The sequence below is a fragment of the Vicia villosa genome, unplaced genomic scaffold (assembly GCF_029867415.1).
Source record: "Vicia villosa cultivar HV-30 ecotype Madison, WI unplaced genomic scaffold, Vvil1.0 ctg.000835F_1_1, whole genome shotgun sequence".
Lineage (NCBI taxonomy): Eukaryota > Viridiplantae > Streptophyta > Magnoliopsida > Fabales > Fabaceae > Vicia > Vicia villosa.
Window position 1 is genome coordinate 483193 of NW_026705367.1, and position 14513 is coordinate 497705.

Consider the following 14513-nt stretch of genomic DNA (forward strand, 5'->3'; position numbering starts at 1 on the left):
CTATTAAAATAACTAACCAAACACATAACGAATTACGGTACTCTGACTTCCTCATTGCACTAGAGGATACGTAAACCATAAAAAGTAAATATTTAACCTAATTCCCTTAAAATATAAATGAAACTATTTTTTAAGATATAGGTAAACGTACGTTTACCGTATCTTCAAATTTAAAATTTATTGAACCTAAACCTAGAAGGGGTCCCCTTGAATACAAGGGAGACAAAGGGTGCCTAACACCTTCCCTCCGTTTAACTGACTCACGAACATAGAATCTCTGAACCATAGGGTAATTCGTTTAATTCCCTTCCTTTAGGATAAAAATAAATGGTGGCGACTCTTTACCTTAAAATTTTAAGCCAGTTGCTACACCGTGGTATCGCGTCGCTGAGTCGGGCGCCCCGACATCGTTGACCGCGGCCTCGCATTACTGCATTGCGTTCCTGCTGCAGCCGAATAAACGCAACATCGCCGCCGCCAGTTAGGCGCGGCCTCCCAATTTCGTCGGCCAGGTGCGTCTCCGCCACACATGTTCCCCCCTATTTTCTTAGATTTTCTGATTTCCTAACTTTTCCAATTATTCAATTTTTTAAAAAAAAATATGCCATTTGGGATTTGTTGGCTTTCTATGAACTCGCCTAAAAACACATATCAACAACCATACACAAATTTTATACCATAATTCAATTATTAAAATTTTACCTCAAATGCACAACTACATATTATCATACAACAACAATGTATCAACCGTAATTAAAATAATAATAAATTATACAATTTCTTAACATATTCATGAGAATAAGGGAAACCTATCGATCGATGCCTCAAAGGGTTTTGCCCAAACCCTTTTTGGTCATAAACACAACAATCGCAGAATGAGAAAAAGAAGAAGATAGGAGGGTAAGGATCTATCACTATCCGATTGCCTAAACACCCATAAGTGAATAGATCCCCCCTTACCTCGAAATTGCAGTTCGACGAACTCTTGGCGTTTGGGATATGAATTAACTTTCTACCTCTTTTGTCAACTTTTCTCAATTTCACGGTCTGACAAAATTATTTCTCACTTACCTATATATTTGCCCTAATTCTCTTATTCTCTTCGAACCCCTCAACTCTCCTCACACCCTCACTTAATTTCTATTTTTTCTAAAATTACAATTTCTATTATTTAATTAAATAAATAGTACTCTAATTTAATTATTTCGTCAAATCTCACCACAATCTAGCTCTTACTCAAATCCCTCACTTACTAATTTATATTTTCTATTATTTTATTTTAATTCAAATAATACCCTAATTAAATTAAAATAACATAATTATCTAATTACTCTAATAAACTCAATTATCTCAATTTAATTAATAATTCTCTTAAAACATATATCACTCGAATAAATAAAATAAAATAATATAAATTCAATTAAAAATAAATAACTAAAGTTGGAGTGTTACAATGAGAATCATGTTTGTGCTTATATAAGTCCACAATCCCCCGGATATTAGGCCAATAAGACATAAATACTTTAAAAAATTACTTTATAAAGATAGATGTATAACCTATTTGTAGGTATAGCTAGAGATCTATTACCAAGTTTCCGAAACTCTGCAGGATGACCAATATATTTGAGAAACTCAAGGCTTAATTAAGGGAGTCATTGAGGAATAACTAGAACCAAACGAAAATTATCACAAGGAGAATTGGAGCACGTCGAAAGTCGGATTATTAAAGTAATAGCATAGTAATTGATGTCGATGAAGTCCCATAAAGAAGTCACCTAGATATCGATATGAAATCAGTCATTGTAGTTTTGAAATGAGGGTGTAGAAATCCTAATTTATGAAATGAAAGTCAAGATGGATCGAAGTCATCAAGGTAAGGTATACCGCTAGAGCAAAGGAAAATTGTGATGCCTAAGGATGTGTTGAGGAGGTGATAACCATCAGATTGCCAACATGGAAAACTGACATCTTCAGACATCTTCTAACCAAGAAAAGGATATGTGTGGACCTAAACCACAATGGAGCGAGTGAAATCTTAATATCGTGTAGGTATCTGTTAAATAGGAAGTATTGCATTAAAATATGCTCCCAAATAAATTATTGCAAAGGATCTATCATAGCCATTTGTGAGCCATGGTAGATCGGAGTCATTGTCAAGTGATCTTGAAGGACCCCGGTCTAAATTTCCCATTTATTTTGGGCTACTTGCATTGGATCTTGGTACTTGTCCAGAAGCCCCTTCAGACTGGCGGTATCTTGACCGTAATACCTGCAATATAATACCCCGGAACCGATTTAAACTTCTCTCTTGCTATTTATTAAAGATAATTTTATTTTATGAGTATCGGTGATACATCATCTTAGTTTATTTTGATGGTCAAAGGTATGTAAAAATGGATTTTTGGCGGTCAGGGGCTCTGTAGCATGACCATGACAGAGGTATATTAACATATCCCAATAGCACCAGAGGTATATTAACATGGCCTTTTTGGCGGTCAGTGTCTCTGTGGCATGAATAGGACAAAGATGTATTAACATATCCCAATAGCGTCAGGGATAGTGTTTGGGCATATCTTCTGATGTAACTTCTAGGAAATATGCATTACAGGTCGGGAATATCTCTTTCTAGTCGAGCTAGTTTCTCCCCCGCTAGAGAAACCTTCTGAGATAGTATTGAGAGTGTGGCGTGTCACTTTTCTTTCATGTACCTCTTTAATGCTCTTCCCCTTTTTGGGAGAGAGATTCTCCGGGCTATGTTTTCTTCGAGACGGGCTTCTCTTCCCATACGGTCCTCTGACATCCTTTGCATAAGAGAACAAATGACCCATCTGGATTAAGATCTCAATTTATTTCTTCAGGTGATGAAGATCCTCATTGTAATGTCACGGGATATGATTATTTGAGCATCATGTGCTTTTATCTTTTCCAATTACGACATTGACCCCCTTTGGACGACCTGATGTAGGGAGTGGTTTGAGATGGTACACTTCCTAATGGATATCCGTCTGCTTTTGTTGAGCGGATTGTAGTTCTCAACATAGTTTTCGTAAGGCCTTTAGAAAGGTTTCGTTGTTGATATATCCCTTCCTTCTAGCTCGTGATATTATTTCATGAGCCGACTCTGTCTTGTCTCGTCAGTGTTTTTTCCTTTACATTATGAGACCTCTTCTCCATATTGATCTCTTCACTTATGATATAGCATTTTCTCGAGTTATCACCTCGTCCATGCGGGTTGCTGGTTTTTATGCCAAGGATTCATTGAAGTGTCTGGCCTTAAGGCCGTGTTGGAAAGTTCCTACAAACATATACTAATTAGGGTGAGAGACTTTAATGGTCTCTTCTTTGAGAGACTTTGATGTAATCCTTGAGTGATTCAGAATTTCCATGAAGAACATTGAATAAGCTTGCTGTTGATACCTTTCTATGCTTACTAAAATAGAAATGTTGCACCATCTTGCTAGCCAAGTCTTGGTAATTGGTGAAAAAGAACCGAGGTAAACTCATATACCATAGTAGGGCCACGTCCTTGAACGTTATCACCATGAGCTTGTATTTGAGGGAATCGAAAGCACTAACTATGGCCATTTGATTTTTAATTGCTATGATATGCTCTTGAGAATCACTCTTGCCATCAAAATACGTCAAGGGTGGTGGTTTGAAATTTTACCGAACTTGATCGCCCTAGATTACCTCTGAAAGAGGTTAGGGATCAAGCATCTCTCCTTCTCCTTCTGTCTATTTTTGGCTCTGAGTTTGTTGTAGTGTACTGACACTCTCCTATAGTGAGTGATTCTACTATCGTAGAGACTCAACAATTGATAATAATTGGGCCATGATTGGAGGAGTCTGAGGCTCACTCCTGTTGGGAGATGATCAAGACATCAGACTATTGTGAGATTAGTGATATTTTTATGATTTTTGTGTGGCCTGGGAAATTTTTACCGAGGTCTCATGGTGGGCGCCAAGTGTTCTTACTAAAATCACTATTTGGTTAACATTCCCGGTGCTAGTTAGGAGAGGTCATAATTGTTCAGGAATTATGCACTATATCAGTTTGTTCATGCTCTATTTCTTGGACTCCTTCCTCTTCCTTGGGTGTCTTTTATATACCATGTGCTTTAACTCTCTAGCCATAATGAACTGCCTCTTCGGTTTTCATATTTAAAGGCTAGAGATAACGTCTGTTGTCGCTATAATTATCAACAATCATGATATATAATGGCTCCTTCCCAAAATTCGTAACCCCCGTGCGACCCTGAGATTACCTCTAAACCGTTGTGTTTGGGCTACCAACCCGGACATCTTGGAAGCTACATGATCACAGCTCCGGACCTTCATGTTCGGTCTCTATCAGAGGAAGATGTCAGGTCCTACAAGTCCATGGTATATAGATACCAAGTTAATTTCCCAATTTAATGTCCTTCATGCGTTTCTGGGTTCAGTACCTCGGCCACTATAAAATTTTCTAAATGTAATATATATATATATATATATATATATATATATATAGAGAGAGAGAGAGAGAGAGAGAGGGAATTGATCAATCACTGAACCATCACCAATAACCTAAGAAATCCATTTTTACCAAGAACCTTGATAGAACCTCTTATGTGTTCTTCATTCACCAACAGTTAACTCCTTGTTAATACCTTGTGATTAACCTTTTAGAATGTGGATCTTGTGAGATTTAGTTGTGTGTGAGATTCTTCAGATACTATTCATCATTTTGAATCTTTGTTAAGAACCATTATTATGTACCTTCAACTCTAAATATTAAGTATGAGAGATAGACTAAAGGTACATTAGGGAATTTAATGTTTTCTTTGAAGTTGTGTTTCTGTGTATCAGGTGGAAGAATCGTTTCTAGGACATGGAATTTCGTTGTGTGATATTCATAAAGAGAGAAGAATGTCTCTATACTCCATTGAAGACTTTGGTGAAACCATGTGAAGATTGTCGCAAAACAAGTTGGGAGTTATCTAATTATTCGAGGCTAATGGCAATCGCTCAGACAAGTCTATATCCGATTCAAGGAAAGAATGATACAGAAAGGAAGTTTGGAGTAATTTATTATGGATAGCAAGATTATTAGATCAAGATAATTGAGGATCTTGTGTGTAGCAGTTGAGTTTTTGCATCAATAAAAGGAATAGTCATTGGATATGTGTGTAGGCTAATGTAGTGTGGCTATTAGCGTTCGGATTGATGATAGTTTGTTATATCAAAATACGTGTATATTAACTCTTAAAAATAGTGGAAGACATGATTATTTTCCCCAAGTTTCAAACTATTAAAGAGTGGAGTAGGCATAGTGAGGATGGTTGTTGAACCACTATATATCTCAGTGTACTTTCTTTCTTCCTTGTCTCTCTTTAATTTTCGTCATTCATAATATAAAAGTTAAACCATATCATAATTTGTATGTCATGTAGGCTAGACCATGCTTGTAACCATTTATTGTATAAGCATAGGTATGTGTTGCATCAAACTTATCGTATCGTGCTTAAGTCTATTGTGATAAAAGACATGTTTATGTTGAGATATTAAATTGCTTGGATTAAGCCACTTGAATTATCCTATTTGACTTAAGTCCTTGTTTGATCACACTTTTAGTGATAACATTGAAATATATTGGTGAAAATTCATATTGATGAGATTTTATGCTTCCAATCTATGTTATTTTAGCTTCCTCTTATTAAACTCTGATTTTTTTATTGAAAATTTTGAAATTGGTTTTAAATGGGATCGTTCTATTCAACTATCCCTCTATACCTTTTTCACTTATATTCCCAACCAACAAGGGACCTCAGAGTTGGTATTTTGATCAAGTCTAAGCGACTTCACAAGTCAGGAATATAAAGTCTTTTCGATCCTAATTTTTTTTTTTAACTTTCTCATCTAATTGGAAGTCAAACATATTTCATTAATATCCTAATGATTAATTCATCATTGATTGAACAATGCGTAAATAATGTCAAGTAATTATCTAATAGAATATTATTTAATCACTAATTAAGTTAAGAGATTCTCTAAATTTTATTCATCCAAGATTGATCTAACCAATTTGTTAAGATGTGTGCAGGATTGACTGGAAATCTAGTATTATGTTCTTTGTTTGTTTTGTGTTGATGATTATTCATAAAAGCTAACAATGTACTGTTATGTGACAATTGTTCTGAATTATGGATTGTTAGAGAAATGGAAGAAGAAACATCACTATTGACTAATTCTTACTAGGTCGTTGTGAAAGAAGATGAAGATGGTTTATGAATATTGGCAGTATTCATTATTTGTCAACCAACTATCAAGGGTTCAAAGCATAAAGTTTTGAAAGAGCCTCATCACCGTCAAAGGGCTAAAGTAGTTATCCGATATTATCAAACATTTCTCCAACAATGAAGTAACTAATCATATGCTTATTCTTATAATATCAATCAAAGATGATCACAACATATATTGTACGAGTTTATCTAAAGTCTTAGGAAAGAGTGACTTGCAGTGTATCTCAGACGTGCAAAGAAGTCTTACGAGCCTCCTCCAGATTCTTTTCTTTTTTAGATAGGGTCCCTTGCAAGTAGATTATCCTAGCCACTAAGTTAGAGAGAGAGAAACATCGGTATTAATTTCCTTCTTAAGACTAGAAAACTTCTCGGCCGCGGTCTTCTAATGTTCAACTTATTTCCATCAATAATTTAGATCTTCTTGGAGTTTTAGTATTTTTTTTCTTGGAGGAAACTTCACTCATAAATGGCAGCCTCACATATACTCTTCCACTGATCATTTTCTTTGAGCAGATTATCGGGGCAAACACCTCACCCGGCCATCACCCACCAAGGTCAACAGAGAAGCTCCACATAACAAATAATATGTTGTCTTAGGCATCAACTCCATTTTTCCAGTATAAGAAATACCCTAGACATTAGCAGCATCTTATTTAGAGAAATATTTCCGTACTTCTTGAGATGTCTAGGGCGCCCTGAAAGAAAGGGTTGACGGATGATTAGGGAGCACTAAATTAGAGACCTCGATAGAGATCTTGGTTGCCTTGGAATTAGAAGACTTTGTCCTTTTTCGAAGACCTTCTTGAGCTAGATCTTTATCCTGGTTCCTTTTGTTCTAATCAGCGGCTGAAGAGAGGGGATGATCATGCGACCTCTTGCTCCTCATTTTGCCTTTGTTGTCATGATAGGACTGAGGAAGGTTAGATTGTGAAATGCCAATGATAGAAGGTTGCTCATCAGCAACAATCATATATGGTTGTTGGGTTTTCGAGTAGGATGGTCCAAAAATGAGTGAAGAATAGGGGACCTTAGAAGTAATAAAAGCCTTCATTGCTCTCCTCCTCTCACAGAGACTCCTGAGTGACGCCATAGAATCTATAAATAAAAAGAAATACCATTAGCTAGTGGCAAAGGTACTAAATAAATAAATAAATCAATAAATCAATAATAATATTAATAATAATAATAAGACAACTTCCCATCCTCACCAAAAATTCATCTCCACTCTTCGGTACTAGAAGCATCTAGGGTGCCTCGGGAATTAATGAGTCATCTTTGTTGGGAGTATCCCCCTTCATTCCCATATAAACAAATAATTTGGAGGGCCACCTCCACTCTCGAAGGAGCCTCCCTTAGTCCCAAAATTATCACTCAGAACTACTAAATTTGGGATATGGCTGTAAATCTCCAAAGGCCCGTTTTCAGGAATGTCAGGCTTCACATAAATGGTTGATATGGGAGAGTCACCCCCACCACCTCCATTAACATTTACAAGTATCACTCCTAGGTTATCCATGAAAGACAATAAAAAGGATAAAAGGGTAAGGTAAGAAATGATACCTAATGAAGAAAACAAAGTAGAGGATATTGTTTGAACAGAGAATGGTTGGCAATGTAAAGGCCCTAGAAAATGAAAAGGCAATTGGAAACAGGAATCGCCAAAATGATAGCACAGAGGAAAAGAAAACACAAAAATGACAAACGTGGATGCAAAAGGGAAAACAAAAGTTGCGAGAAATGTCAAAGGAAGTCTTATACAAGAAAGGGAGAAGACAAACCAACATCATAAGGCATGAGGAATTAAAAGATCAATAATTAACGGTTTAAATGGTGCCTCGAAAATACAAGTGTACTTGAATACCTAGGCATACATGTCACTCCCTAGCCTATTCACCTAGGGCCACGCATTGGACATTCAACGAGACCTAAACCCTAAACTGGTCTCCCGAGACCTTTCCACTTCTCAACATAAGGTCGTGGATAAAGTGATACTCGACCCGACTTTAGGAGACTTTTTATGCATCACGACATAGCCTAGGGATAGGTATGGCAGGCAGACCCAAACTCGCGGGGCCCACCCGCACCCGACTCAACGTGTAAAAACCCGAGTTGACTGGATTTGGGTAGTGTGAAACTCACGTCCGAAACCCAAAATCACACCCGCTTATATATATATATATATATATATATATATATATATATATATATATATATATATATATATATATATATATATATATATATATATATATATATATATATATATATATATATATATATATATATATATATATATATATATATATATATATATATTGGTTGTGGAAAGTTGTAAGAAAATTGTAGGAAAAATGTATTTTATGTTTTTTGTTACGGGTTCGGGTTTGGGTGATAAAACTCGAATCCAACAGGTGTGGGCGTGGGTATTATTTTGCTACCCGAATAACCTTTAGGTTCGGGTGCGGGTTTGGGTAGTGTGAAACCCACACCCGTTGCCATCCCTACCTGGGGGCAATTGTTCCAGCCCGGTCTTATGCCCAAAGGTCCAATTCAGACATCCTTATAAATACTACTATTGACACTAAAACATGTATGATTTTCTCATTCAAAATTCACTCCATTTTTGCTATTTATAAACTAACTTGGGCAATAGAATACTAACATTATAGGTCTACCCAGATCACCACTCCGAAGCAATGCACGACGCCTTCCCGTGGAGTTGCATCGACAATTCTAGTTCAGGAACATAACCGAATAAAATTCATATCACTTCATTCCGCTATACTCCATTCGATTTTAAATGATCCAGACAATAATATACCACTTTATTTCATCTCATATTACTCCGCTCCATCAAATTTCATCGATGAATCCAAACAAATTCTTTTTTTTACCAAACAAATTCTTAGTTTCAATATTTTCAGCATTCAAGCAACTAGATGTCGGTGTGTGTTTTTCAATCAATGACCAACCGTCCAACGGTTATTATAATTACAATGTAGATCAAATAACAATCTTCCACATGTAATAACATGTGAAAACCCACTTCTATCCCCACTTCCATTCGAAACAAACTTCTCTTCCTCTCATTCCTCTTTCTCCCCTGCAATCAATCACTCCTTCCATTTTCTCTTCTTCTCTTCAGGTACATCAAACAAACACCAACACTTTTCTTCTTCAATCTCAGTTCACTCACCAATCCAATACTCTGTTAGTTATCACTTTATCATTTCAGTTTCTCGTTACAGAAACGTTTTCGATTCCATTTTTATCATAAAGATCAAATCAATAAGCATGTTTAAGCTTCTGTTTATCTGATTCATTTATAATCATTTTTCAATAAATCGCTGTTTTATTCAAATCACAAATTGCAAAATTGTGTATTCTACGTGTTCTTTCATGTTCTTTTGTATAATCATATTTTTGCAACTTTTATGCATTACAACCGACACCTCTAAAAAAAATGTATGTGACATTTGTAATTACGATTAATTTATTTTTTTTTAAAATTATTATCGGTGTCGTCGTGGCAGTGTTGTTGTTGTCGTGTCTGGAGTGTGCGTGCTTCATAGCTCGCAATTGTTTATATAAGTAAATAAGTTTAAATAAGTTCATCAGATTTTGGAGTTTTGGAATAGTTGTATCATGATATGATATCACAACTTCTGCTTTCATTTCATGTAGTATATTCTAAATAAATCAGATTAATTTTCAGTTCAAGGTAGATGGTGATTTTTTTAATGTGTAAATTAAGGACTATTGCATTGCATAAGGATTAAGGATACTGTGATTAAAATTTTATCATATATAAAAAATTTAAAATCTGCCTATATTTATATTTGTTTTAATTTAAGTTAAGTTTTGGCATTGTTGGTTGTTGTTGATATTTATTTCATCAAGGTTTCAAATCATATTCTCAGAATATGCTGTGAAAGATTCCTGATTATTTTCTGGTTCTCTTTACTGTGATGTGTCACTGTTGGTAACAAATGTATATGTATGCTTCACGACAAATTGGTAGGGTTAGGTTTATGATGAAACACATGTAGACTCTTTTGTTGACTCTTGCTTTTTGGCATCTTGTAGTCCTAGGTGCCTAATTTGGGAAATTTTGCTTGCAAGATGCGATTCTTTGTTACTTTGTAACTTTACTTTAGGTACAAACATTGATTGGGCAAAGTTTTGTGTGTATTAAATGTATGTCACATGTCACATGTTTTTCTATTTATCAAATCTATTCAACTTCATCAATCAGATTTATTTTATTTTTCATTTTGTGTGTGTAACTGCAGTTATGGATACTGCAGCAGGTCCAAGTCTCTATCCATTGCATCATAGCAAAACTATTCACCTGGTTGGTTGCAGATTTATCCTTGAAGCAGATTTGTATTTATTTTATCATTCAAAAATTGTGTTTTTAGCATGTGACATGAAATCTAAAGTCTTACTTACGCACCTCTGATTTTATATATGAACTAGTGTTAAGTACTTATCTCTTTTGAATTACGTATTAAGATAAACTTCTATGTGATCAAAAAGATTTTAAACAACATGAAATTCAGTTCATAAAGATTTCAGTTTGCGCAATGATTCAGGGATTTGGCATTTTTTTTCATTTCATAAGTTAATAGTGTGTGTCTTGCAGCAGTTGTATTTTGGTTCTTGAGTTGTGACCATTGATAATTTGCTATACTTTTTATAACACTAATGTGTTTTATGACCTTATATACAGGTTAGGCATGCCCAAGGAGTTCATAATGTAGAAGGAGAAAAGGACCATGATGCTTACTTATCTTATGATTATTTTGATGCAAACCTAACCCCTCTTGGATGGAAGCAGGTAGTTTCCGGTCGGGTTTTTTTTAATGTCATGTTGAGTATTTTTTGATGGTTTTTGTATTGTGTGGAATTCCTCTATGAGTGATCACACTGATCAAGATGATACTGTTGTTAGATACTGTTGTTAGATATTGGTATTAGTATTCTGTCCTGGGATTCCCCCAATTAGATTTTTCACAAAAAACTGTCGATGATAATCTTGTTGTCGCACATACATCTATCTCATGCTAGTTTTTTCTGCCCAAATTTTATGTTCTTTAAATGACGTGGTGAAATGCTTGTATGACAGGTTGAAAATCTGCAAAAGCATGTGAAGGCTAATGAACTTCCCAGAAAAATTGAACTAGTTGTTGTTTCCCCATTGTTAAGGTACTTATTGCGATTTTGAGTTCTGCCAAATCATGGATATGTTACACTTTATTATTTCACTTTCTTTTTCTGTTTCTGTTAAAATTGATTATCCGAACAAGGTATAGAACTTTATGAGAAGAGATGATAAATGGTTTGGTTTATTCATGTAATGAGATACAAGAGGCTTGGTTTGGTTTATTCTGTACTAGATTTTTACTAATACTTTTAGCAGTCTTGTTATCACATTTAGTTTCATTGGTAGCTTGATAACATGGTATTTTATCACGATTAAGGATGTAATGAGGGAAATTGGACTCAAAGCTCACGTTAGACGCGAGGGTGGGTATTGAAATTGTATTAGAGTCCCACATGATAAAGTTCTTGGAGTGTTGGATGTATATATGTGCTTAGGCACATTCTTCCTTTGAGTTAACTTTTGGGAGTGAGACTTAAACTCATTTAATAGATAGTAAAGTCCGTTTCTTCCATAGTTCTTTAGCCACAGTAGTTTATAAACTCCTTGAACCATGGCTCTATATTCAACTTCAAGTCTTCAACATAAAACAATGTTCCTTCCATGTTCCAACCACATTTTTATTTTTCATTTTGACATGTGACCATCAAATTTCCCCATACAAATGAGCAATATCCTGATGTTAATATATATATGGTCCATGACTAGTCCAGTAAATTCAGCATCAGTGTAGGTTTCATCAGTTTTTTGTCAAACTTATTTTGAAAAGCAGATCATTACCTGGTGCATTCTTCAAAGATCTCAAGATTAAGTCAGAATCAGTGCTTCATAGTTCACAAGTGATTATGTCAGTTGATAAGCATAAATAAATCAATCCAAACAGATTATATGAGAGTAAAGAGGAAAAGTCCATAGTGGAAAGAGTGAGGACTCAAATTTAATGCATAGAGACTGATTCTAAAAACTAACTGGAAATAACACCTACCGTCTATTTTTATGGTTAATATGTACATCATGTGGGTTATCTAGTGTTAGTATTGATAGTGATATTGACATTAGGATGGAATTTGACCATTTGATTTTTTGAAATTTATTTGACCTTTTAGTTGGTGTGAGGAATCATTTGCGATTATTGAATCTATGTTAGCAGAAATCCTTTTTATTTTTTACTGTTTCATATGGTGAGCAAATAAGTGTGCTTCTATATTTGGGGCTATCATAAGTTGAAACTAAAACTACTGCTTTGCAGAACAATGCAAACAGCTGTTGGAGTCTTTGGTGGGGAAGCATACCCTGATGGAATTAGTGAACCTCCTCTGATGGTGGAAAATGTGGGACACAGTGATCATCATGCTGTTTCTTCTCTGAACTGCCCACCATTTCTTGCTGTAGAGCTTTGCCGAGAGCAAATGGTATGATAAAAAAGTGCAAGGAAATGATATCTTAGACACAAACATTTGACATTAAATATGATGATCAACACATTTTAAGTATGTGGTTAACACATTTTTGTTGATAATAATTAATGAATATAACAGGGTGTTTAGTGCATTAATCATCCACTTAATTAAAAGTATTTGCTTTATAAGCCAATATACATTTGAACAAAACTTTCTTTTGTAATGCAGGGACTCCATCCTTGTGATAAGAGAAGAACCGTTAGCGAGTACCGACACATGTTTCCAGGAATTGATTTTTCATTGGTTAGTGATCTCTTTATTCTCACCTTATGATATGGTCTAGCAGTTAATATAATTAAGTTTGTTCTGACACACTGATTGCTATAAAATATTAAAATTTTGGTTGTGTTGGATTTGAGCTAAATATAATTCTTTATAGATTGAAACCGACGAGGACACTTGGTGGAAACCCGAAAGAGAGAAGAAAGAAGAAGTTACTGGTAGGGGACTGAAGTTTTTGGAATGGTGAGTATTAAAGCATCACTGCAATTCTCTTAAGTTAGGATTTCATATTTTTCTCAAATTTATTTATTTCGTTCAGGTTGTGTACACGTAAAGAGAAGGAGATAGCTGTTGTTACCCACAGCAGTTTTCTGTTTAATACCCTCAGTGCTTTTGGAAATGACTGTCACCCAAATATCAAGACTGAAATGTGCAAACAGTAAGCATCTCTTCAGAAAGTTTGTCTATACTTATTTATGTTATACAACATAAGCCTTTGAAAAAAGACGTGTCTATGTCAGATACCGACGTGTCAGTGTTGGTTTCGTGTCCGGTGTCCATGTCTATGTATGTGCTGAATAGTGTAGAATAATAAATAACAAGGTGGTTCTCTCAAAAAGTCTGAATGTGAAACTTTTGTTTTCTGTTTAACAGTTTTGCTAATTGTGAACTACGCTCCATGGTTATTGTTGATAAAGGGTAAGCATTTCTTTACTTGCATAACATAAAACTTAAATTCAAGCTTATGCAGAAAATTCATTTGATTAATATGATTTATACATGTGCAGTATGATTGGATCTACTAATAATTCAACCACCAACTATCCTGGCAAAATTCCTCATGGTCTGGATCTTCCTAGTGATGCTACTGACTAGAAAAATATTACTGAAATTCAAGGAATGGGCTGACCAAATAATTGTTCTTGGTAGTATGTAACAGCCTTGGAATTTTCTTCAGTACAGAGTATATTGATTGATTTCTTAGTCGCATTTAAGGTATAATATTTTTGTTTCTTAGGAAATAAAAGTATCTCCGTAAGAACAATTTTAAAATTCCTTGTACGAGGGAGTAAGTATATCAGTTTTTTAAATAGATGATTATTTTTAAGATATGAAAATATTTTTCACTTTATAGACCTACTAGCGGAAAAAGTTAGACCAACGGACTTTTATGTTGCATTTAATCCGAGCCGGTCTAATAAGTTTGGAGGCCAAAAGTAATTTTTAAAGTGGAATATTTTATAAAAAAAGAGGGTGTTCTTTCCATCCTTATTGGTGTTTTCCACATCTTTGAAAACTTAAAAATGTTCTTCAAACATTTGGAGATGCATCTCCAGATGCAAAATCATATTAAAATGCGTTATTCTAATATTCACTCTATTTTAC

At 34.9% G+C, this 14513-nt stretch overlaps 1 protein-coding gene across 5 annotated transcripts; it reads left to right on the forward strand.

Annotated features, from left to right (window-relative positions):
* Positions 1-9318: 9318 nt before the first annotated feature.
* On the forward strand, positions 9319-14253 carry LOC131631497 (phosphoglycerate mutase-like protein). Of its 5 annotated transcripts, XM_058902291.1 has the most exons (11): positions 9410-9426; positions 10368-10438; positions 10574-10635; positions 11014-11121; positions 11410-11489; positions 12695-12857; positions 13074-13148; positions 13285-13370; positions 13447-13566; positions 13782-13826; positions 13916-14253. In XM_058902291.1, exons 3-11 carry the CDS (start codon positions 10576-10578, stop codon positions 14001-14003), a joined length of 825 nt encoding a protein of 274 aa, XP_058758274.1. In that variant the 5' UTR covers positions 9410-9426; positions 10368-10438; positions 10574-10575; the 3' UTR covers positions 14004-14253. The 5 variants fall into 5 exon arrangements, with proteins under 5 accessions (XP_058758272.1, XP_058758276.1, XP_058758274.1 ...); XM_058902289.1 differs by lacking the exon at positions 10368-10438 and having other exon boundaries at positions 9319-9426; positions 13916-14251; XM_058902290.1 differs by lacking the exon at positions 9410-9426 and having other exon boundaries at positions 10392-10478.
* Positions 14254-14513: the final 260 nt, after the last annotated feature.

Bases quoted from the DNA above. Each gene is read 5' to 3' on its own strand.
- LOC131631497 (XM_058902288.1), top strand. From the start codon at position 10,495: ATGTTTTTCTATTTATCAAATCTATTCAACTTCATCAATCAGATTTAT. The intron at 12,858-13,073 runs GTATGATAAAAA...TTTGTAATGCAG, and splicing joins AGCTTTGCCGAGAGCAAATG to GGACTCCATCCTTGTGATAA. The intron at 13,567-13,781 runs GTAAGCATCTCT...TCTGTTTAACAG, and splicing joins AAGACTGAAATGTGCAAACA to TTTTGCTAATTGTGAACTAC.